Below are 25262 nucleotides of genomic sequence, written 5' to 3'. Positions count from 1 at the left end.
ATTAGTTTCCTTCTTTTCCAGCCCTTTACCTTTCCCACCCACTTGGCTTCACCCATCACCTCTAGCTTGTCTTTCCAGTCCTGATGATGGGTCTCAGCTCAAAACAACTGTTTATTCATTTCCATAGATGCGTGCTGCATTCCTCCAGTATTGTGTGTGTGTTGCTCCCGCAAACAATAACTTGCTATGTGGCTGAAGCACCACCACTAGCATCAAACAGCACACAATCCTGAGGCATTGCAAGAGGATGGTTCACACAAGAGATTCCTATGCTCTCATTTGTAGTTTCATTTTATTTCACATGGTTGGTGCACTGAACTCTTGCTACTAATTCAAGATTGCTTATTGTCATTCTTCAGTACACATGTGAAAAGGGGAATGAAATGAATGTCACTGTGCCGATGATTCGCTTGGAAAAATTAAAGGACAATCTTACCTACACAAGTGGATTGAGGCTGATTAACTTGGCCAGTTTTATTCAACAAGATATGGGGCTAGGGAGTGCATGGTGGAATGGTTAACACACAGTGTATTTGAAGTGTCTCAAGCATTTGAAACAAGCAGACTGCACCATGGATTCAGGGCAATAAAATCAAACATGGCCACCTTGTAATACAAAGGTGCACTGATCAGTTCCTGAAGACGCATCTGCACTGAGAAGTCCACATCTCACCACTTGCTGTTGGCAGCAGAGAAGAAGCCTGTGTAAAGAGTGGCTGCCTTGTTCTTTAATTCAGTGCCAGCTCTGGTCTGAGAACCTCAGCCGTTGTTACCACAGTATGAAGCTCAAAGGCCTCTGAGCTCAGACAGGCTGCAACCTTTCACTGCTTTTTCGACTTGCTGGCCTTCCTCCGGCTCTGCTTGATTTTCTTCCCTGGAATTTTCCTCTTGGTTTTCTTTCCCTCTGCCTTCTTCACCATCAACCCGGCAAAGTCCCTAGCTGCCGCTTCCTTCTCTACGTGACGACTCATGGCTGGGTCCTGAGACACTCGTTCTTTTTTTACTGAGCGGCTGACTCGCACTTTACGTCCTTGTAGCTCCGAGTTATTGAGCTCAAGGGCCAGAGTTACGGCATCCGTGCTCTGTCAACAGAAACCAAGATTATCCACATTAGCGTTTTAATTTTTTTCCCTGCCCCTACTTCCCCGGAGGCTAAAGAAATTAGGCATGTCCCCATCAACCCTTTCTAATTTTTATCGCTGCACAATAGAAAGCATTCTGTTTGGTTGTGTAACAGCTTGGTATAGCAACTGCTCTACACGTGACCATAAGAAATTGCTGAGAGTTGTGGACACAGCTCAGCACATCACAGCAGCCAGCCTCCACTCCATGGATTCTGTCTACCCTTCTGCTACCTCAGCATAATCAACGATCCCACCCACCCCAAGTTTAAGGACAGCTTCTATCCAGCTTTTAAAAGTATTGGATGATAAGACGGACTCCTGGCCTCCTGGCCTCACAAACTACCTCATTATGATCTTGCACTTTATCATTTACCTACATTGCACTTTCCCTGTAGCCTTTACACGTTATTCAGGTTTGAGATTTTGTATGTCACCAAAATCTCTAGCAAATTTCTCCAGCTGGAGAGCATTCTGACTGGTTACATCATCACCTGGTAAGGAGGCTCCAATGCACAGGATCAGAAAAAGCTGCAACATGGGAACAATCATCAACCACAGCAGTTTGCAACAAAGCCAACGTAAAGAAAAATCAGGTTTCTAACAGACAACATTCCCTCTTTTACAGTTACCTAAATAAAAATTTTTATTCTCCTACTCAGGAGAATGATTTTCTTTTTAAAAAGAACAATTAGGAGAAAAATTATAACTAGAATGGGAAAAGGCAGGGGAATCTAACTAGTTCCTTAAATATAAATATTTAAAGAGAAAGATCAGCTTTATTTGTCAAATGTACATCAAAACATACAATGAAAATTGTCAATTTTTGTGTGAATTCACTTCAGCAAAGGTTGTGCAAGGCAGCCTGCAAGATTGCCATGCTTCCAACAGTTGTCCACAACTTACTAGCCTTAACCCATACATTTTGGAAAACAGAAAGAAACTTGAGCACCCAGAGGAAACCCATGCAGTCAAAGGGAAAACAGCGACAGGAACTGAACCCTGATCTTACAGCTGATACTGTAAAGTAATGCTATCTACTATGCTACCATGTGAAACAGCATAGGTGCAAAATAGACTGAACAAATAATGCTGTGAGATAGGTTCTCCGGTTCTACACAGGAAGTTTCCTAACAAGCCTTTATCACCTTACCTGAAAAAGCACATATCCAAATCCTTTTCCCATTCCTGATTCCTGGTCTCTCACTATCCGCACCCACTTGATATCTCCACATCCAGAGAAGTGATCATGAACATCATTTTCTTGGATATCTAGAAACAATCAGATAATTGGTTCAAATTTCTGGGATGAGTATTCTCACAAACTGTTGGACGTTCAAAACAACTGATCAAGCACAGCAGCGGGTGAGTGGTTGCTTGAAAATAAACCAAAACAGCTGAGAAACTGAGCATGGGAGAGACTGAGTACAGGAGCTGACACTGTATGATGCGTTTATTATGAAACAGCAAAACTGAACGATCTTATAGCAATAAAAAACTAGCAAAACTAGATTAGAGATATAGTGAAATAAAAGTAATTAGCAAGCGGTCAACAAAATATTACCCCCGGCTCGCTCATTCTTCACTAAACTAAACTAAGACAAAGTATGAATACTTAACTATACTCACTTGCTTCTATCAAGCCCTATGTGACAGATTACCCATAATAAATGCGCCACACAAAATACAATAGTCAGAAAATAGTCCTACAGTTGCCTTGATAACTGTACAACAGAGTACATACAGTGTATGCTGTGTTCTTTTGATTGACTGTAAATTAACTAAATCAGTGCAGACACCTATTACAGATAATGGACTGCCTTCATACAACGCTTTTGATAATTGCATCCTCCAAATCTTCATTTTCATTGTAACATTCAATGATTGTCAATACCTTTAAATTCTTTGTAGTTCCTAACTTTCACTTTCACTCCCAGTCTTTTCTTGCATCTCCATGCCTAAATATTTGAATCTGCAGTGAGCAAAATAGTTTTTGTTCTTTAACAGTTGTCTTAAAAAAGTGACTGCTCTGATCTGAGCTGATCCAGAGAACCACAGCTTCACCATTCTTCCCTTGTTCTTAGAATAATTTCAATAAATTGTTTCAGCATCTTTCAAAATTATTCCGATCAACTGTGGTGCCCACAATGAGGCACAGAAGATTAAACAGGAAATGTTCAGTGTTCCTAATACCATAATATACACAGAAGAAAGTACATTTCCATTGTAGACAAAGATAAAGATTAGCTTTATTTGTCACATGTACATACACTGACACATAGTGAAATGCATCTTTTGCATCAACAAGGTTTGAGGATGTGCAGGGGCAGCCCACAAGTGTCGCCATGCTTCCAGTGCCAACGTAGCATGCCTACAATTTACTAACCTTATGTGGGAGGAAACCAGAGCACTTGGACAAAACCCATGTAATTATGGGAAGAACATACAAAGAGAGCAACAAAATTGATCCCTAAGCTTACACATGTTGCTGTAAAGCATTGCGCTACATGCCAAGTCATTGTGCTGCCCAGTCTCAGAACATTCAAAAGCAGGAACTGTACCCCGAATGACGAGGCTGTAAAGCATCACACTATTGTACACTATCTTACTGTACCTTACACAAAGTCAGGACATTTAAAAGTTAAAGTTCGAAGTACATTTATTATCAAAATATACATACTATATACAAACTTGAGACTCATCTCCTTAGAGGCAACCACAAAACAAAGAAACTTAATAGAACCCATTAAAAAAGACTGACAAACACTCAATATGCAAAAAAAAAATAGTGCAAACAATAAAAGTAAGCAAATAGCATTCAGCTCTACAGTTCAGACATGAAACCATCCAGGAGCCCGTTAGTTGCAGGCCAGCCTCAGTTCAGTGCAGAATCAGCGAGCTGATCACCAGCCCATCCCTCACCTCTAGCCCCAACACCCTGACCTTTCCAATCTGGCCTAGAGCTTAAATCAGCTAAACCTCAGCTAAATTAGGAAGGCGGGTTCAGGCCTTGTTCTGGAAACTTGACAATAAAGTTCAAAGTAATTTTATTATTAAAGTACTATAAGATGATTCTGCAACGCTTTGTGGAGAGCAAAGGGCATGACAAGACACAAAGGAAGTCATGGAACTGCAGCCTAAGAAGAATCCAGTTTGTGAAGACTACTCGTATCACTGGACCCAGATTTCCAAGGTCGAGAAAGTGAAACTGCCTCAGCACAACAGCTTTAAAAACTGTCTCACACAGGGCTCCTATCATTGTTGGGTATGACAGACAACCTACCGTGTAGATGTCACCATATACCACCGAGGTTCGTTTTCTTGCACACGTTCACAGTAGAAGAAATACACTAGAACCAATTACAAACGACACACAAAGGCTGACAGCCAACTAATGTGCAAAAGACAAAACGTGCAAGTACAAAAATAAATAAATACTCAGAACTCAAGTCATAGAGTATAAAACAGTGTTCTGCAGCTTATGAATGAGAAATGAGGCTGTGTCTGCTTACTCAGGCACATTCAAAATACCTTGTATCACTGCTTCAAGACAGAGTTCTACCCAAAGTCCAATTACCATCACCATGAAAATGGACAACTCTGCCACGGACAGTCCCAAGCCTGGCTGTGAAAGGAGAGTTGGGCACAGGGCTACAAACCCCATCTCGTAAAACTCAGAGCTCCAAAGACCTCAACCCTGGGAGAAGGAGGCTCTTCAACAATGGGCTACACCTGGGAACTGAGGACTCTGGGAAGGTGCTGTTGGCGGCCCATGCCCCAGTAAAGCCCAGATCAAACTCAGCCACGAGGATACAAGTCTGAAAAGTCTATTCTGCAAAAATGACAATTCCTTTTTTGTTCTTCAGATCAGAAGAACAGAGTGAGTTGAGAAAATTCAGGAACAAAGCACCCCACCAGTCATAAAAAGTGCCTTACCATATGACAGGTTGCCCAAAAAGATGGATCGCCGATGGTCATACTGTGAGACACAAAACATGAAGTACTTAGTGTGTTAGAAGAACATAAATGAACAAACTCTATGATTTATTAATAACTCACCTCATCTGACTTGATTGCTAGGTCCACACGAATATTAAATCCACTTTTTAACTCGTATCCGTTTCTTTAAAATCAACAGAATTTGTTAAGTCTTTGTACATACAAAATACAGAGAAACAGGTCATTGTTATAAATCGAGTTCTAGTCCTAATGGAATTTATAAGCAGAGATCATAGAGCATTGAGTTCAGTTCAGTTCGCCTCATTAGAGGAAGGATGTGGAAGTTCTAGAGAGGGTGGAGAGATTTACCAGGATGCTGCCTGCATCAGAGAGCATGTCGTACGTGGATAGATTGAGTGAGCTGATAAAAAAAGATAAAGATCCTACTTTATGTACATCTTATCGCCCTATATCACTATTAAATGTAGATTCTAAGATTCTTACAAAAATTTTAGCCACTAGATTAGAAAAGGTACTACCACAGATTATTTCAGAAGATCAAACTGGTTTCATTAAGAATCGGTATTCTTTTTTTAATGTTAGAAAATTGATTAATATAATTCATACTTCATCACCCACAGTCCCAGAATGTGTTATTTCATTAGATGCTGAAAAAGCCTTTGATAGAGTTGAATGGACATATTTATTTAATGCATTGAGAAATTTTAATTTTAGTCCTAATTTTATATCATGGATTAAACTAATATACTATAAACCTGTTGCTTCTGTTCTTACAAATAATTATAGATCCTCCTTTTTTCAATTATCTCGTGGTACGAGACAAGGTTGTCCTTTAAGTCCTTTATTATTTAATATTGCGTTAGAACCTTTAGCCATTGCTATTCGTGAATCTCCTAATATTTTTGGTATTACCCGTAATGAGAAATTATATAAATTATCACTTTATGCTGATGATTTGCTGTTATATATTTCTGATCTTGATAGATCTATTCCCACTATTTTATCCTTGTTGGCTCAATTTGGTAGTTTTTCTGGTTATAAATTAAACTTAGATAAGAGTGAATTATTCCCTTTAAACGCGCAAACTTTATTGAATGACAGGATTCCATTTAAAGTTGTTACTGATAATTTTACCTATTTAGGTATAAAAATTACCAAGAAATATAAAGATTTATTTAGACTGAATTTTTTACCTATGCTTCTTCAAATACAACGTCTTACTACAAGATGGTCTCCCTTATTCTTATCATTAGTTGGTCGGATTAATGCTATTAAAATGATGATTTTACCTAAATTTTTATATTTATTTCAAGCATTACCAATTTTTATTCCTAAATCCTTTTTTGACAACATTGATTCAAAAATTTCCTCATTTGTGTGGCAAAACAAAAACCCCAGGTTAAGTAAAAGGCAATTACAAAAATCTAAAAAAGATGGTGGTTTAGCTTTGCCTAATTTTAGATTTTATTATTGGGCGAATAATATTCGTAACCTAACGTATTGGAAATTAGATTTGGACTCATTATTGTGTCCGCAGTGGGTAAATTTGGAATGCAATGAAGCAAAGGGATATTCTTTATTCTCTGTTCTTGGTTCTTCTCTTCCTGCTGATTTAGTTAAATTTAATAAACAGATATCTAATCCTGTTATTAAACACACATTACGAATTTGGTTTCAATTTTGGAAATTTTTTACTTTGAAAAACTTTGTGCTTGATAGCCCTATTTTATTTAATTTTTTCTTTAAACCTTCCTTGACAGATCAAGCCTTTAGCATATGGAAAAGGAAAGGTATAAAATGTTTTCGTGACCTTTTTTTTGAAGGTACTTTGATGTCTTTTGACCAACTTTCCAATAAATTTAAATTACCTAAATCTAATTTCTTCAGATATTTACAAATCAGAAATTTTTTACATAAAGTTTTACCATCTTTTCCCAACTCAACTTCAACGGATTTCTCAGATTTGATTTTTACCTTAAATCCTTGTCAGAAGGGATTAGTTGCTTTTATTTATAACATGATTATGAAGATACAACCAGAGATATCTGATAGAATTAAACAACAATGGGAAAAAGAACTTCGATACAATATACCAACAGATAAATGGGAAAAAATTTTACAAATGGTTAATTCTTCTTCTATATGTGCTAAGCATGCTTTAATACAATTTAAAATTGTACATAGAGCTTATATGTCTAAAGATAAACTTGCTCGATTTTATTCTCATATTAACCCTCAATGTGATAGATGTCATTCAGAAGTGGCTTCACTGACCCATATGTTTTGGTCATGTCCCACTTTACATAACTATTGGAAGGACATATTCGTTACCATTTCCTCAATTTGGAACATCGATTTACAACCTAACTTTATTACTGCAATCTTTGGTATACCAAATGAGGATGGTAATCAGTTTTCTCCTTCAATCAGACGAATGATTGCTTTTGTAATATTAATGGCCAGAAGGTCTATATTACAAAATTGGAAAGAAGTAAACCCTCCTACCACGTCTCAGTGGCTTTCTCAAACTATTTCTTATCTGAGTTTGGAAAAAATTAGAAGCACTATTTTTGACTCGTCAATTAAATTTGAAGAAACTTGGGGACCGTTCATCCGACATTTTCATATGAATTAATTTGGCCTTTCCCAGACCTTCTCTCTGTTTATTCTTGTTCAGGTATGGAGTTCCGGAGTTCTTTGACACTATCATATACTTATAAACTGTTATTATTGCCCATGTTAGTTTTAGTTTAGTGTTTGTTTCATATATATATATTTTCTTTTACACATCTTTAATTTTTTTTTCTTTTTCTTTTGATGATTAGTTTTGTTTTTTTTCATATATAATTATATAGACTTGATTGATTAATGTACTTTTTTGTTGTTGATGTTTAATAGGATATCATTATCCTATTATTAATGTAATCTTAAGTCTACTGTATTCATAACCTATTCATTATTATGTTATGTTTTTTTTATAATTATATGAAACTCAATAAAAAGATTGAAAAGATTGAGTGAGCTGAAGCTTTTCTCTTTGGAACAAAGGAGGTTTAGAAGTGACTTGAAAAAGATGTACAAAATAAAAAGAGGCATAGAATGGATAGCCACAGATTTTTTTTCCCAGGTGGAAATGGCTAATTTCAGGGGCATAATTTTAAGGCGATTGGAGGAAAGTACAGAGCAGATGTCAGAGATAGGTTTGTTTCAAAACACATAGTGATGAGTACGCGGAACATGTTCCCAGAGGTGGTGGTAGAGGTAGATACATTAGGGATATTTAAGAGACAAGATAGGCACATGGATGAAAAGTGGAGGGCCTCGTGGGAGGGAAGGGTTAGACTGATTTTAGAGTAGCTTAAAAGATCGGCACATCATGTGTTGTTAAGTTCTCTGTTCTAAATTTTCTTCGTCGGCTGTCCATTGATTTTTGATGATGTCTGAGGCCTGGGCAAGGTTGTATGGAAGACCTGCAGTTGCCCACGCTGCAAGTCTCCCCTCTCCACGCCACCGATATTGTCCAAGGGAAGGGCATTAGGACCCAAACAACTTGGCACCGGTATCGTCGCAGAGCAATGTGTGGTTAAGAGCCTTGCTCAAGGACACAACATGCTGCCTCAGCTTCTAAGTTTTCACAACTGAATTAAAGTATCAAATACGGGATATATCTAAACGAAAAAAGTATTGATTCTAAAGAAGTTAGTAACAGAGTTCTGGTTATAAATTATCCAATAAATGTAGAACAAAGATGATAAAGAAAGCCTGTAACTCTCAACAAAATTCATGATACCATGTTAAATGCTGCAAGTTTGTAGTGACCACAGCAATATGAAACATTTAATGAACAAAGTACACTCATTGATAGCATTGAAAAACGTGAAACTGCACACCTACCTTGTTAGGGCTCTGACTGCATCATTGTAGTGCCGAAACACAACGTAGGCATTCATGTTATTCCTCTTAGGGTGAACCTTCCTCCTGAAAAGGAGGAGGAGAAGACAGCATGAGAGGAATTCTTACGGTGAGAATGCTACTGTCATTTTCACCTCAGACTTGCACTGGTTGCAGAAAAATAACGAGGTAAACTAATTTAAGATAAACGATAGGTTGAACAAGTTAGGGCTCAAACAAGCACTGATAGATACTTGAAAGTTGCTGCACAAGTCGAGAGGGCTGTATGATGTGCTGACATTAGCCAGGGGATTGAATTCAAGAGATGACAGGTAATGTTGCAGCTCTGTAAAAGCCTGGTTAGACCGCACTTGGAATATTGTGCTCAGTTCTGGTTGTCCATTATAGGAAGGATGTGGGAAAGTTAGAGAGGATACAGAGGTGATTTACCAGGATGCTGCCTACTTTAGAGAACACATCTTATGAGGACAGGCTGAGCAAACTTGGGCTTTTCTCTTTGGTGCGAGGGAAAATGAGAGGTGACTTGATAGAGGTGTACAAGATGATGAGAGGCACTGAAAGAGTGGATAGCCAGGGATTTTTTCTCAGGAAGCATTACAAAAAGTGGTTTAAAGTATTTTCAATGCAGAGAACCCCAAATGTTTCCCAGACTTTGTGCAAAAACCCTTTTTCTCATACTTCTGCCCATCACCAAGTGTTTATACTTTCTTTAGTCCTTGAACTAAAGGAAATAGCTTTCATTTATCCCAGCTAGAATCACCATTCACATCCCTGTTTCCAGTGTAACCCCATGCCTGGAATCCCACCTCTCTGAGACTGTTCTTGTAAGTCTTCCCTGTAGTCTTCACGTCCCTTTAAAAGCAGAATGACCAGAACTGGGTGCAATATTCCAGTTGTAGCTAAAACCTGCTTTCATCTACAATTAGCGTAACAGAACATAGTGTAGCACATGCCCCTTGGCCCACAATTTTAACGTACTCCAAGATCAATCTAACCTTCCCTCCTACATATTGCTCCATTTTTCTATCTCCATGTGCCTATCTAAGTTTCTTTAACTGCTCCTAATGTATCTGCCTCTATCACCACCCCTGGCTGTGTGTTCCAAGCACACATCACTCTGTGTAGAGAACGTACCTCTGACATTACCCCCCCCCCCCCCCCTATTGCAATCACCTTAAAATTATGCTCTCTCGCATTAGACATGTCTACCCTGGGGAAAAGTCTTTGACATCCACTCGATCTATGCCTGGTATCATCTATCAAATCACCACTCATCTCACTCAGGATGGCTTATTTCTGCTCCTATGTTTTATGGTCTTATACTTCTCTCCTTGTTCTATCACTTCACACTAATGCTCTACATTTTCTCAACCACTTCCCTGTCCATTGTGACAGCCTTTCCTTTTGCACCTAATATCCGACTCCCTGTCCGACACCGCCACGTGTTTGGTGTCAATTTGTAATTTTATGCTCCACAAATGGAGGCACAGTGACCTGGGTTCAATTCCGGTTGCTGTCTGTAATGAGGTTGTACATTCTCCCTGCTACATATGGGTTAGGGTTAATAAGTTGTTGGTGCCAGAAGCTTGGCAACATTTACGGGCTGCCCCAACACTTTCTAAGGCTGAGCTGGTTGTTGATGCAAATGACACATTTCACTGTATGTTTTAATGTACACTTGACAAGTAAAAATAATCCTTATAAGTACAAAGTGTTACTGACACACCACTCCATATCAGTGTGCTTAGTCAAAAGCCACAGGAGATTAAGGAAGTGATAATGCAGGGTTTGTGTCTGCAGATCAGGGAAGTCTGCATGTAAAAGCACCAGAGAACAAGCAAGGTTACTTACTGGATAGTGGCCAACTTCCTGGAGATGCTGGGTTCCTCACGTGCCTTTAGCCGATGGAAAATAAAGAGGGGAAAGGAATTAGATGAAGCACCTTAACGTCATTCAGCTGGGGGGAGCAAACTGAAAATTCAGAACAGTCAAACCCAGTATCAGACGCCTGACTTTAATATACCATTACCTTTGTCTTCCCCTCTGTCCCAGGTCACACACCATCCTGACCTGGAGGTACATGGTCAGTCCTCCACGGTCACCAGTCCAATTTCTGGAACACACTCCCAAGCCACATTACATGACTTGCGGATACAATAGGGTCTTTTAAGAAACTTTTAGATAGGTACACGGAGCTTAGAAAAATAGAGGTCTATGAGGTACGGAAATTCTAGGCAGTTTCTAGAATAGGTTATAGGGTCGGCACAACATTGTGGACCAAAGAGCCTGTAACGTGCTGTAGATTTCTATGTTCTTTGCATTATAGGAGCATCTTCATCAGGGTTTCGCAGTGGCCCATTAGTACTAAATTTAGGGTTGAACACGAAATAATTGTTTTGCCAGAAAGATCAAATACAGTTAATCTTTTTACCCCTAAATGAATATTAGCTTTAATTTCGAGAGGACTAGAATACAAGAGCAAGGAAGTAATAAAGGAAGTAAAAGGCATTGGTCAGGTCACACTTGGGAGTACTGTGAGCAGTTTTGGGTCCCTTATCTTAGAAAAGATGTGCTGGCATTGGAGAGGGTCCAGAGGAAGTTCATGAGAATGATTCCGGGAATGGAAGGGTTAACATTTGAGGAACGTTGATGGCTCTGGGCCTATACTCAATGGAGTTTAGAGAATGAGGGTGGAACTCATTGAAATCTATTGAATATTGAAAGGTCCAGATAAAGTGGATATGGGGAGGATGTTTCTAGAAGACTAGGACCAGATTGCACAGCCTCAGAATAGAGGGACATCCATTTAGAAGAGATGAGGAATTTCTTTAGCCAGAGGATAGTGAATCTGTGGAATTCATTACCATAGAGAGCTGTGGAAGCTAAGTTATTGAGTGTATTTAAGGCAGAGGTTGATAGGCTCTTGATTAGTAAGGAGTCAAAGATTACAAGGAGAAGGCAGGAAAATGGAATTGAGAGGGATAATAAATCAGCCATGATGGAATTGCAGTGCAGATTCATTGGGCAGAAAGGCCTAATTCTACTCCCATGTCTTATAGAACACAGAACATACAAGTTTGTAGAATAGTACAGCACAGTACAGGCCCTTCGGCCCACAATGTTGTGCCGACACTTAAACCCTGCCTCCCATATAACCCCCACCTTGAATTCCTCCACATACTTGTCTTGTAGTCTCTTTAACTTCACTAGTGTATCTGCACTCAGGCAGTGCATTCTATACACCAACTACTCTCTGAGTGAAAAACCTTCCTCTAATATCCCCCTTGAACTTCCCACCCCTTACCTTAAAGCCATGTCCTATTGTAGTGAGCAATGGTACCCGGGGGAAGAGGTGCTGGCTGTCCACTCTATCTATTCCTCTTAATATCCTGTAATGTCTTAATATAATGTCTCCTCTCATCCTCCTTCTCTGCAGAGAGTAAAGCCCTAGCTCCCTTAATCTCTGATCATAATGCATACTCTCTAATCCAGGCAGCATCCTGGAAAATCTCCTCTGTACCCTTTCCAATGCTTCCACATCCTTCCTATAGTGAGGCGACCAGAACTTAAGCTGTTAAATGCACATTAATTTTGGGTTTACTGCCACTCTCATCCCTCTTGTCTGTGTTGCATGGTACTTTTATATGTACCTTGTATATACCTTACTCCTGTGGGAGTTAACAATCCCTGATCTTTAAGTGGAGATGGACAGAATTCCCCCACCCCCTCTCTCCATTACCTTACTAACATCCTACTATTTGACTGCACATCTAGAGAGGAACATGAAGTAACAGCTGGACACCATGGGAGCCCGATTAAACAAAGGAACTCTGAAATAACCACTCACAAAATGTTAACTCTTCACTGTAAGTCATTAAGGACTTTCTGGGGTAGCAAGGTAGCATAGCAGTTAGCATAACGCTTTACAGCATCAGGGATTGGAAGACTGGGGTCCCATTCCTGTAAGGAATTTGTATATTGTCCCTGTGACCACATGGGTTTTTTTTGGGTGCTGTGGTCTCCTCCCACAGTCCAAAGACATATGGGTTAAGGTTAGCAAATTGTGCACGCTGGAAGCACGTTGTCGACATAAATGAAACATTTCACTGTACATTTCGATGGACGTGTGACAAATAAAGTTAACCTTTATCTTTAAACTCTAAGGGTTGGTAAACTGACATTAAGTTTAAACTGGTTTCCATTTCATTCTTAAAACTCAGTGGACTTACCACAGAACGGATCCGTACAGATTCTATCGGCCCAAACTCTTTAAATAGCGCTATGATCATCTGTATAGAAAGGTACAAAAAAAATAGGCGATCGATGTTAAATGGAAATGATGAATATTAATTTAGTTATTTCTTTTACTTTCCTGACATGTACAAGAAAGGATTTGTCTTTATATCATGCCCTTAATGCTGTGGACTACCTACATCCACTGAAATCCTTCAGCAAGCAATATATAATCAGAGGGCACTACAGCATAGACAGCCCCTTTGGCCCATCAAGTCTGTGCCAACCTCAGAATCAGAATCAGGTTTATCATCATCGGCATGCGATGTGAATTTTTTAAATTTAGCAGCAGCAGTTCAATGCAATACATAATATAGAAGAGGAAAAATAATAAATAATAATAAGTAAATAAATTACAGTATACATATATTGAATAGAATTTTTAAAAGTGCAAAGAACAGAAATACTGTATATTAAAAAAAAGTGTCCAAGGGTTCAATAACAGATTCCATAACAGATTCAGTCAAAGTTGCAGAGAGCTCTGGAATCGCAGCATTGCAGTATAGTGGTTAGCACGATGCTTTACAGAACCAGCTGTAAAGCATTGCGCTAACCGTTCTATTTCTGTCACTGTAAGAAGTTTGTACATTTCCTCTCCAGCATTTCAAAGGCATATGGGTTAGAGTTAGTGAGTTGTGGGCAAGCTGCTCTGGGACCTGAGCACAGCGACACTTGCACAATCCTTGCTGATCGGATCTGACACAAACGACACATTTCACAGTACGTTTCAATGTATATTTGACAAGTGCACTTGTACAAACCAAATATATTGTTTGACTGTTCTGTGTTTGGAATTCAGTGCTTGCCTAGTTATAATCGTAAACCTCAGGTATGTGGATTTAGAAACATAGAAAACCTATAGTACTGTACAGGCTCTTTGGCCTACAATGCTGAACATGTACTTATTTTAGAAATTACCTAGGGTTACTTATAGCTCTCTATTTTTCTAAGCTCCATGTACCCATCCAGGAATCTCTTAGAACACCCTATCCTATCTGCCTCCACCACCGTCGGCGGCAGCCCATTCCACGCACTCACCACACTCTGCATAAAAAACTTACCCGACATCTTCTCTGTACCTACTTCCAAGCACCTTAAACCTGTGCCGTCTGTCACTTACAGGAACAAAAACAGGTCCCAGCCAATCTGGAAAGCCCCTACAATTATTAATCCATTCCTGGTCTGTTCCACCACTGTTGCCATGCTTCTATCAATGGGCCCCAAGCTTCCGACTTATCCCAATACTTTGCCTCTCTTTCCACCTGCAAAATACTCCTGAAAATCTACTTTTGACCAAGTTTTCAATTGTCCAACTATCTTGAGGGACTTGGTGTTTTTGGCAGTTCATGCACAGCAGATTAGAATATTTTACTAGAACACAGAACAGTACAACACAGCACAGGCCTTTTGGCACTCAATGTAGCGCTGAATATTTAAGCTGCTCCAAAATCAATCTAACCCTTCCTCCCACATTATTCTATTATCAATATGCCTAAGAGTCTCTTAAATACCGCTACAGTATTTGCCTCTGCCACCACACATGGCAGATCACTGCACACACCCATCACTTTCTGTATAACACAAACACCTCTGACAGCACCTCCCCCCCAACTTTATTTAAATGGAAGATGTATCTGTCAGAATTATCACTGAAATCTGTGGCATTACATCAGTGATAACCGTCAGTAACATTAGTGATCAGCACGTACCACCAGACTCAAGGACAGCTTCTACCGTGCTGTTATCAGATTCTTGGCTTTCCTGAGGGTTATCAGCTTCTTACGGTGGAGAGATGGTGAGATCCTGAGAGTGATGTTGTCTGGGGCTTAGCTTCTAGTAGGGTCACCCATGGTGGCGAGGTGTTCCAGACAAAAAGCAATCCAACTAAGACCTCAGTGGTGGAGCCAGCAGAAGGTGTTGACACATCACAATGAAGTGAAGGTGGAGAAAGGCTGCAGCAGGCTCCCCAGTTGTACTGGATGCCATGCCAGTGGACAGTGACCCCGATCTGTCAAGGACTGTGTGGTGGCTACCTGTGCATCGGCCTCCCCACGTTAAACAGTCACACACAGTCGTTCACCATTAAGGGAATTACTCCTTAGGAGAACATCACACTCAACTCGAGTGATCGCATTACTACTATCAAACTCCTGAACAGACCTCCAGTACGATAAGATGCACTCTTGGCCTCATAATCAAACTTGTTATGATCTGGCATTTTATTGTTTACTTGCACTGCATTTTCTCTGTAGTTGCTACACTTTATTCTGCGTTGTTATTGTTTTACCTTGTTCTAGCTCAATGCTCAGTCTAATGGAACCATAAAACACTTCAGCATGAAGTTGAGCCAACCATTTAATCTACTCGAAGATCAATCTAATCCTGCCCTCCTACACAGCCCTCCATATTTCTACCATCCAAGTGCATATCTAAGAGTTTCTTCAATGTCCCCAATATGTGATTTGTACAAACAATATGCATCACTGTATCTCAGAACACATGACATACCAATAGCTACAGTAGTCTCAGCCCATCTGCCTCATGACCTGTATGTCAGGTAACCTTTGGCCTGAAGGGTGAGTGAGTCAGCCACCTCTCACCTGTTTACTGTACTCAGAGGGCAGGTTCCCCACAAACACAGTCCTCTTGTTCTTTATCTTCTCCATTCCAAGGTTGGTCCTGCACTTTCTGAAACGTTTGGCATCTTTCCCTGTTGCTTGTTCCACTGCTGCCGGCGGCCCATCTTCGGTCAACTTCTTTCTCTGCTTCACACGGCGCACCCCTTCGCCTTCCTTATCGGCGGCACTCAAGGCACTCTCTCTGCAGACAACACAAGCATAACTACAGGGCCAGGACCCATGAGGTGGATACCAAGAGAGCTTGAACAAGGCTCTCTTAGTATCCATCATAACACAGAACTACCCCCCCCCCCAATCTATTATTGACCATTATTCACTGCTCACAGGGCAAGGTACCAAAGTGAAGGGGGGGGGGGGCACATACAGGACGGGAGTCAGTTTGGAAGAAGTTCAGGATATCCTTAAACACCACACCCCCCCAACTCTTTTTTCACTACTGCAATCAGGAAGGAGGTACAGAAGCCTTGGGTCTCATACCATCAGGTTCAGGAACAGTTGATACTCTACAACCATCGGGCACTTGAACCTGCCTGGATAACTCCACTCACCTCAACTCTGAACTAATTCCACATCACGGTAGCATAGTGGCTAGTTTGATGCTATTATAGCTCAGAGCGTTGGATTTCAATTCCGGCATTCTCTAATTCATTTTTTTTGTATGTGGGTTTCCTCCTGGTGCTCCAGTTTCCTCCCACAGTCCAAAGGTGCACCAGTTAGTAGGTTAATTGGTCATTGTAAATTGCCCTTTGACTAGGATCAAGTTAAATAGGTGCGTTGCTGGGCGGTGTGGCCCATTGGGCTAGAAGGGCCTATTCCGTTCCGTATCTTCAAATAAACAAAATAAGACCCACAGACTCACTTTCAAGAACTTTACAACTCATGTTCTCAATATATTTATTTACTTTTTATTTGCAATTTGACTTCTTTTGCACATTAGTTCTTTGTCAGTCTCTGTGTGTAGTTTTTCAGTGATTCTATTATATTTCTTTGTTCTACTGTGAATGCCCACAAGAAAATGAAGGTCAAGGTGGTAAATATTAACCTCAAGAATTTGATAATAAGTTAACTTAGAACTTCCAACTTTCACACCCCAGACCAGTCCTCGAACACACCCAACAATCTCCCCTAAGCCTTGGAAACCCTGTAAATGCCCTTGCCCAGAAAATCAAATTCAGATTTATTTATCACATCGAAGCATACAGTGAAATGAGTTCTTTGCATTCACAATCAACACAATTTTGCCACGTACATACTATCTAATGATGGAGTTATTTTAGTGACTTCCACATCCTCGCTGCAAACATAGAGCCTTGTGGACACTTACATTCCTCTCTGTTTCAGGTATTTATCCAGCTTTCCCTTGGCTAGCTCTCTCTGCTTGCATCTGCCACCCTGTTAGGCAGACTTCTGGGGCCCATATTATCTGATGGGATTCCTCAACTACTTTCAAATCTTCCAATAAATAACCTTAAATCAATATCCCGGCTGTCACTGTTCATTCTGTACAAGCTTCTCGAGGGGTCAGCAGTGAGAGCTCCAAGTTCCTGGATCTATTCGGGGTTCTCTTGATTCTACGAAGATTACGAAGAATCAATCTTCGTAACATTGATGCAGTTACGAAGAAGGCACGCCAACGGTTCTGCTTTGTTAGGTGTCTGAAGACTCTAGCAGATTTCCATTGATGTAGGATGGAAAGCATTCCAGTTGGTTATATCAGCACCTGGTATGGAACCTCCAATTCACAGGATCGCAAGAGGCTGCAGAGAGAGTTGAAGACTCGGCCAGCACCACTACAGGCACAACCCTCCCCACCATTGAAGATATCTTCAAGGGACAGTGCCTCAAGAAGGCAGTAGCATCATTAAGGACCCTCACCATCTAGGAGGAATGTACAGCATGCTGAAGACCCAAAATCAGTGATTTAGCAACAGCTTCTTCCTCTCCACTTTCGAATTTCTCAATGGTTTATGAACACTACTGCGTTTTTCCTTTTTTTAAAGCACTATTTATTTATTGCAATTTATAATAATTTTTATGTCATTTGGAATATACTGCTGCCATAAAACACATTTTTCATATCGTATGTCAGTGATAATAAATCAGATTCTGATTTGAATAAATCTGCCTGTGGTCTCCTTTCTAAACAACCCCAAAAACCACCATTGCCAGGACAGCATGGTAGCATAATGGTTAGGTGTAACATTTCACAACATCAGCGATCGGGGTTCACTTCCCACTGCTGTTTGTAAGGAGTTTGTATACTCTCCCTGTGATCGTGTGGGTGTCCTCCCACAGTCAAAAGTTGTACGGATTATTATGTTAATTTGGCATGCAGGCTCTTTGGGCCTGTTACTGTGCCACATCTCTGAATGAAATCTTTCCTCCTCATAGATCTTAATAGCATTATCATTAGGGTCAAGATTAGTGTGTTGTGAGCATGCTAAGTTGCTGCTGGATGCATGACAGTACTTGTGGGCTGCCCCAGGCACAACCTCGGACAGGACTGATCATTGACACAAACAACACACTTCACTGTATGCTTCAATGTTTCTATCTACATATTTCAAATAAAGCGAATCTTTCAATCTTCGCTTTAACATTACTGATACAGGTCCTCCACGGTTATAAATGCTTAATAGTCAAACAAACAAGAGTTTAGGAGATCATCCATGCACCCTTCTTGTTCATATCTGACTTATGAACTGTGCAGATCATCAATGGATCTCGGGATCAGAATCCTGTCATAATCCAGAGACCATGTACAGTCGTAAGCTGACAGTTTTAGTATTGTCCTTGTGAACCTTCTAAATACTGATTTTCTAGTGTCTCTCTATTCAGTCTATCACACAGTAGCCACAACAGTCAACACTCCCAAAGTTCAAGTTCAAAGTATTATCAAAGTACATACATGTCACCATGAGATTCATTTTCCTGTGGGTCTTCATGGTAGAACAAAGGTATTATAGAATCAATGAAAACCTACACACAGATAAAGACTGACAAACAAGCAACGTGCAAAAGTCAACAAACTGTGCAAATACAAGCAATAACTTAATAGTACCGTAAATTCCGGACTATAAGCCGCTACTTTATTCCCACGCTTTGAACACTGCAGCAACACTGCGGCCTATACTATGGTGCGGCTAATGCATGTTTTTTTTCATGCCGCCAAAAATATTTTGCCTCGTAACAGTAGACTGTTATGAATCCCGTAACTGGAGAACTTACCAGCAAAGATAGAGAGGTCCGTTGAAGTCTGATGTCACTATTTTCAAACGTTTTATTTATAAAGGGACACAAAAGTAGGGTTAATACATACATTCAGATAGTGCACATCATCAACACTCAATCTAAAGCACGGGTATAGTAATACTCATCATTAAGTGAGCTCTGCTGTTGTCTAGGGGTTAATAGATTGTCCGTTGGAAATATAAAAGTCACTCTGAAAGTCTGCAGGCCTCAGCCCTTTGAAAATCGCTGGGTTTCACGTGGGGCGACTGAGAGAGAGAGATTGAGGGAGAAGAGAAAGAACTTGCCGAGTCTTGATGAATCTTCCGTGAAATCGGGGGAGCATTGGTTTCCTCTCCCCGATGTTAGTTAAAAGCGGTTTCCTGTGATTCCAGCCACAAATTCCAATCCCGGAATCTAACGCACGTGGCTTCCTTCAGAATGGCATCCCGCTGCTGCGGGATCACTCTCTAGTGTCTTCTGGGTGCGTCTGAGGGCTGTCCCCCTGAGACTCTCCTTTATACTTCCTCACGGGGTCGCAGGAGTCAGTCAGGTTGGGATGAGGCAGTCTCTCTCTCAACCAGCCCACCTTGCCCGAGGGCTTTTCACGTGGTCTCCATGAGACAATAGTCGCTGTCACCTTATTCTGTATCCCGGGTGGAACGTGCAATTTGTATTGTTATGATCCCAGCCCCCTCCTTTGTGAGAATCGCAAGAGCACCCGTCGAAAGGTGTGGGGGGGGGGGGGTCAGTAGACCCAGTCGGAGAGAGAGAGAGAGAAACGTGTCAAATTGCAGGTCCCACCAGGGATACAGAATAACAACAGTGACTATTGTCTCTGAATGTTTGTATTAACCCTACTTTTGTGTCCCTTTATCAATAAAAACGTTTGAAAATAGTGACATCAGACTTCAACGGACCTCTCTATCTTTGCTGGTAAGTTCTCCAGTTACGGGGTTCGTACCAGCACGTTTCTCTCTCTCTCTCTCTCCGACTGGGTCTACTGACCCCCCCCCCCCTCGACGGGTGCTCTTGCGATTCTCACAAAGGAGGGGGCTGGGATCATAGCAAGACCAATAAAATTGATGAGTAGTTCACAGAGGTCCAATGAAATTGTACGATAAATCAAGCGCACTTTCACAATTAAATTATTGTAAATCAGTCATTTGTACTCACCCTCATCAACATGGAAAACACTCGACGAAAAGCATATGATGCAGCTTTTAAGTTAAAGGCGATCAATAACTTTTCCTGGTAGGCTGCAGTATATATATATTTTTTACCAGTCGTTAGGAGATATTGGAATGTTGTTCGTGCACTGTTCAGTAAAAAAGTATACACAACGCAATTTGTGTGCTACCGATACGTATGTATATTTAAAAGTAGCTGTGTTACAGGCACTGTTCGAAAAAAAGCATTTGCAATATGTATTTGTTTATGTTACCATACGGATTTAATTAAAAGTTAAAAAATCCTCACGTGTAATATCTTTCTGTGTAAATATCTCATATTACAACGTGGGACACCTACGGCTTAAAATCCGGTGCGGCTTGTACAAGTACAAAATTGATTTTCTTTCTAAAATTAGAGGGTGCGGCTTTTAATCAGGTGCGCTCTGTAGTCCGGAATCTACGGTAAATAGTAACAAGCATGTTTGGTAAAGTTAACCGAACCAAGCTTGTGTAACCCTCAGGTTCAGCTAGCGACTCAATCTAGGGGGAGACAGCCCCCGGCCTGGCCAAACTTGGGAACTCTTGTTTCAGTGGATGCTGTGTGATGTGTTTCCCTGTTACAAATCAGTACAGTCGGCCCTCCTTATCCGCGGATTCCGCATGCGCAGATTCAACCAACCACGGAGCAGGAAAACCCGGAAGTTCTCTCTCCAGCACTTGTTGTTTGAGCATGTACAGACTATTTTTTCTTGTCATTATTCCCTAAACAATACAGTATAACATAGCATTTACATTGTATTAGGTTTTATAAGTAATCTAGAAATGATCTAAAAGTCCAGGCAGTCCCCAGGTTATGAACGAGTTCCATTCCTGAGTGCGTCTTTAAGTCGGATTTGAAGTCGGAACAGGTACATCCGGTATTATTTAGCGTCAGTTAGTTAAATGTTTTTCTTAGTATATAGTACACATTTTACCTTTCTATGCATATAAAACACTTAAGAAACATACGTATTTCAATAATTAAACCACTGCATTGCTTACTAATAATTGCAGCTTTCATTGGGGCAGGGCCTTTCAAATGCTCCATTAAAATTGTTCCGATCGTTGACTGGCTGTAGCCTGACACTTTTCCAATGACCGATGGCGTTTCGCCTCTTTCCGATCGCTTTATTATTTCCACCTTATTTTCAATTGTGATCGTGATTATTTTAGTGAACAGAAACCCTGCAGATTCAGAGCTGCGCCAGGTCCTAATGTCCACCGCACTGAGACATGTTAAATAAAGTCCAGGGTTCTGCTGGGTCCTAAAGACCACTGCACTGGAACAGGTTAAATTAGGGACTTGAACATCCGCATTTTTTTGTATCCACGGGGGATTGGTTCTGGGACCCCCCCCCCCACGGATAAGGAGGGCCGAATGTACAGCAAAATAACAAAGAGTACACTATATGCAATTAAACAACTGAGCTTTATAATTCTTAATTTGACTATAGGGTTAGTAAAGAAACAAAAAAAATAAAAAGGACCTATTCTCATGAAACAGTCTAATGCACAACGTTGGAGCTCGTGGCTTTCCTGTCTGTTTGTTCTCCATCGATTTTCTTCCTGATCGTCGATTCCTGACCTCATTCCAAATCCACTCTGTCCTGCAGACTACGACTTCTCTGTTCTGGCATCTTCTCCCTCCATCTTCCACCAAACAAAAGCCCACCAAAACCTTTGCTCGGGTACACAACAAAGAAAAATATCTCCCTTCATTGGCCAGCGCACATTCTGAAGTCCCTGTTAACTCTAGTCATAACCCACTGTTGCTACAGAGAAACCATTACATTAGAACGAAGCATTACAGAGAGGCCATTACATTAGCAGTGAAACCATACAGCATACAGTTATCTATATTAACATGTTGGGTGTGAATGTACAAGGTATGGCTAGTAAGTTGGCAGATGGCACTAAAATAGGTGATAATAATGGACAGTGAAGAAGGTTATCAAAAATTACAGTGGTGGGGGGTGGATTTTGAGCTGGAGAGTTAAGTGGACCAAGGAATGGCAAATGAGGTTTAGTTCAGATTAGTGTGAAATGTTGTGTTTGGAAAGACTTTGCCAGAGATAATGTGTAGAACATCACCCCCCAGGGCCTTACCAGGAGTGATACGTGATTCCCTGAAAGTGAAGTCACTGGTACAGAGGACGGCAAAGAAGGTGTTTGGTATGCTGGCCTCCATCAGTCAGGGTACTGAGTATAGGAGTTGTGTGTGTGGGGGGGGGGGGGGTGTCAAGGGGCTGCAATTGCATGGGAAGCTGGTGAAGCCACACTTGGGACTTTTAGTCATTCAGCTAGAGCAACGATGTTATTAATCTGGAAAGAGTAGGAAAGATGTTATTAATCTGGAAAGAGTAGGAAAGATGTTATTAATCTGGAAAGAGTAGGAAAGATGTTATTAATCTGGAAAGAGTACAGAAAAGGTTTCTGAGGATGTTACCAGGCCTTGAAGGACTGAGTTAAAGGGAGAGATTGGTCAAACTAAGACCTTTTTCTTCCTTTAGAGCGCAGAATTCCAAGGTGATCTGACAGAGACATATACAATCATGAGGGTATAATAGTGTAGATGCATTCATTGCTTTTACTAGGGTTGGGGATCAGGAATTGGATGGCACAGCTTTAAGATGGGAGGGGTAAGTTTTAATGGGAACTTAAGGGTTTTTAAAAAAAAGTTTATTTTTATTTTTATGGAACAGGCCCTTTCAGCCCAACGAACCACTCCATCCAACAACCCACCTATTTAACTCTAACTTAATCACAGGACAATTTACAGAGACCAATTAACCTACTAACCAGTACATCTTTGGACTGTGGAAGGAAACTGGAGCACCAGGAGGAAACTCACGAGTTCAAAAGGAGGATATACAAACTCCTTACAGATGACACTGGAACCAAACTTGTAACTCCCACGCTCCACGCTGTAATAGCACTGTACTGCCGTGGAACCATACCATACCATGTTATGTATGTGCAATGAGGTGCCAGACCAAGTGACTGAGGCAAATACAGTAATAATAGGCAGAGGGATAGGAAAGACTAGGAAGGTTATAAGTCAAACTCTGGCAAACAGGGCTAGCTTGGTCTGTGAGAACCAGCTGGGCCAAAGGGCCTGGTCTCCCTGTAAGTAGTCTCCCACTAGCCAGTGCTCACCGTTGAGCCAGTTTCTGTTCAGCTGCCGTGAGCTTCTTTCGTTGAACTGGCTTCACTTCCTCCAGCTTTTGCTGCTTGCCCTCATTTCTGCTGGCTGGCTCTTCTGGAATCTTCCGTTTCTTACCACTGACCTGAAGGACACAATCCCAAGTCAATGCATCAAAGAAATTAATGGAATTGTTTTCCTTAGAGTAGAAAGGATAAGCATGAAAATACTAGGATTTCTTTTGTGACTTCATGACCTCAGGATATTCCAAAATAAATATTAGCCTGCACTCTTCTTCAGTTAGAAACCTGGCCTGTTTTATGAGATTACATGGACATCGATTTAACGTTTCATTTGAAAGAAGGGCTGGGTGTAAGGGGACATGGTGGGGTGGGGAAGGAAAGGTGCCAATCAACTATCCAACTCTCCTCCTCATTTAAAGTTTGAGGCCTAGAGTTTGGTGTCCCATCATCGGTGAGTATGGAATTCAAGGTCCTGTCATCAGCGACTCCTAGGATCGGTACCGAAGATCAAAGCTGGAAGTTTGGAAGTTGAGGCCTGATGGCCAAAGCCCTGGTCTCTGAGTGCACTGGGGAAGTTGGAGGCCCAAAGTCTGCGATTCTGCGAGTCCACTGGAAACTGGAGGCCTGTTCCTGAGGTTGGTGGACTGGTTGCGTGCGTGAGTGGATGGGCCAGTAGGTGTAGGGAAGAAAAGGGGAAAACTTGCTGTTGTTCCACTGAATTTTGTGGGCATGCTATAATGGTGCCAGACTGTGTGGTAAGACTTACAGGCTGCCCCAGCACATTCTTAGGTTGCATTGATTGTTAATGCAAATAACACATTTCACTGTTTGCATCAATATACGTGTGAAAAATAAATGAATCTGAATTATTCCTAACAAACTTAGAATTTTTCACACATTTATCCAATTTTCTGTTGGAAGTTGCAGTTGCATCTGATTTAATTGCCCTTTTACCCCTATAGAAAGTTCACAGAGAGCTCAACTTCCTAAAGCCCTAAAATACAAAACCACAGGTGCTTTGGTCGAACTCACCTATGCTGAGCACAGCTGGGAGACTCGCTCACTGTGGCAGTGAGGTCAGCCACATTCATTCTGCACTTGACCTTAAACAAACCTCAAGGACCACCTCCAGCTCTATCTGCATCTCCATTTTTGTTCTTACACCACAGAAGACTATTTGACCATACCATTTTTATTGACACTTAGAATAATCCCATTCATCAGCTTAGTTCACAATGAGCTATTCTCTTTCACCTGCACTCTCCAACCAGCTCCCTACACTAGAGGTAATTTACAGCAGTCAATTACCTAATAAGTTACAATTTTGGCACGTGGCCTGTACTCTAACATACAACTTGCCCAAGATTCTGAACCACATTTAGAATTAACTCATCATTAAATTTTGAGTTTGCTTTCTCCTGTCTTTAGTGGACAAGCAAACATTGATGCATCTGAGTAGCTCACAAATCCACTGATATTTCGCCACAATATCACTCCATGGTGATATAACTAAAATCAGCATTTTATTTGCTAGACTAAACTGTCATATGGCATGGAAACAGGCCTTTTGGCCCATCTAGACTGTACTGATCACCAAGGAACCCCTTTCAAATTCTCAAATTTTGACAGTGATTTCTGAACTCACACATAATAGCACAGGAAGAGCCCGTTTGGCCCACAGCATCGTACTGAAACAATTAAACTAATGACACTTAATCCTTTTGGTCTGCACA

General features: G+C 40.9%; 1 protein-coding gene across 1 annotated transcript in view; it reads right to left on the bottom strand.

The window, feature by feature from the left end:
• Positions 1-445: 445 nt before the first annotated feature.
• The window catches only part of rbm34 (RNA binding motif protein 34), a 36677-nt gene continuing 11860 nt past the window's right edge, over positions 446-25262 (bottom strand). Inside the window, exons 3-11 of the mRNA XM_059982177.1 lie at positions 23521-23651; positions 15887-16106; positions 13223-13282; positions 10845-10888; positions 8976-9059; positions 5181-5244; positions 5058-5100; positions 2275-2393; positions 446-1082 (exon numbers count right to left, since the gene is read on the bottom strand). Of these exons, the coding sequence (XP_059838160.1) occupies positions 822-1082; positions 2275-2393; positions 5058-5100; positions 5181-5244; positions 8976-9059; positions 10845-10888; positions 13223-13282; positions 15887-16106; positions 23521-23651 (1026 nt within the window). The 3' untranslated portion in view covers positions 446-821. The remainder of the gene's footprint in view (positions 1083-2274; positions 2394-5057; positions 5101-5180; positions 5245-8975; positions 9060-10844; positions 10889-13222; positions 13283-15886; positions 16107-23520; positions 23652-25262) is intronic.

This window comes from Hypanus sabinus, chromosome 10 (assembly GCF_030144855.1).
Source record: "Hypanus sabinus isolate sHypSab1 chromosome 10, sHypSab1.hap1, whole genome shotgun sequence".
NCBI lineage: Eukaryota > Metazoa > Chordata > Chondrichthyes > Myliobatiformes > Dasyatidae > Hypanus > Hypanus sabinus.
Note: the sequence above shows the minus strand (reverse complement) of the source record. Positions and strands in the feature narration are given on the sequence as shown.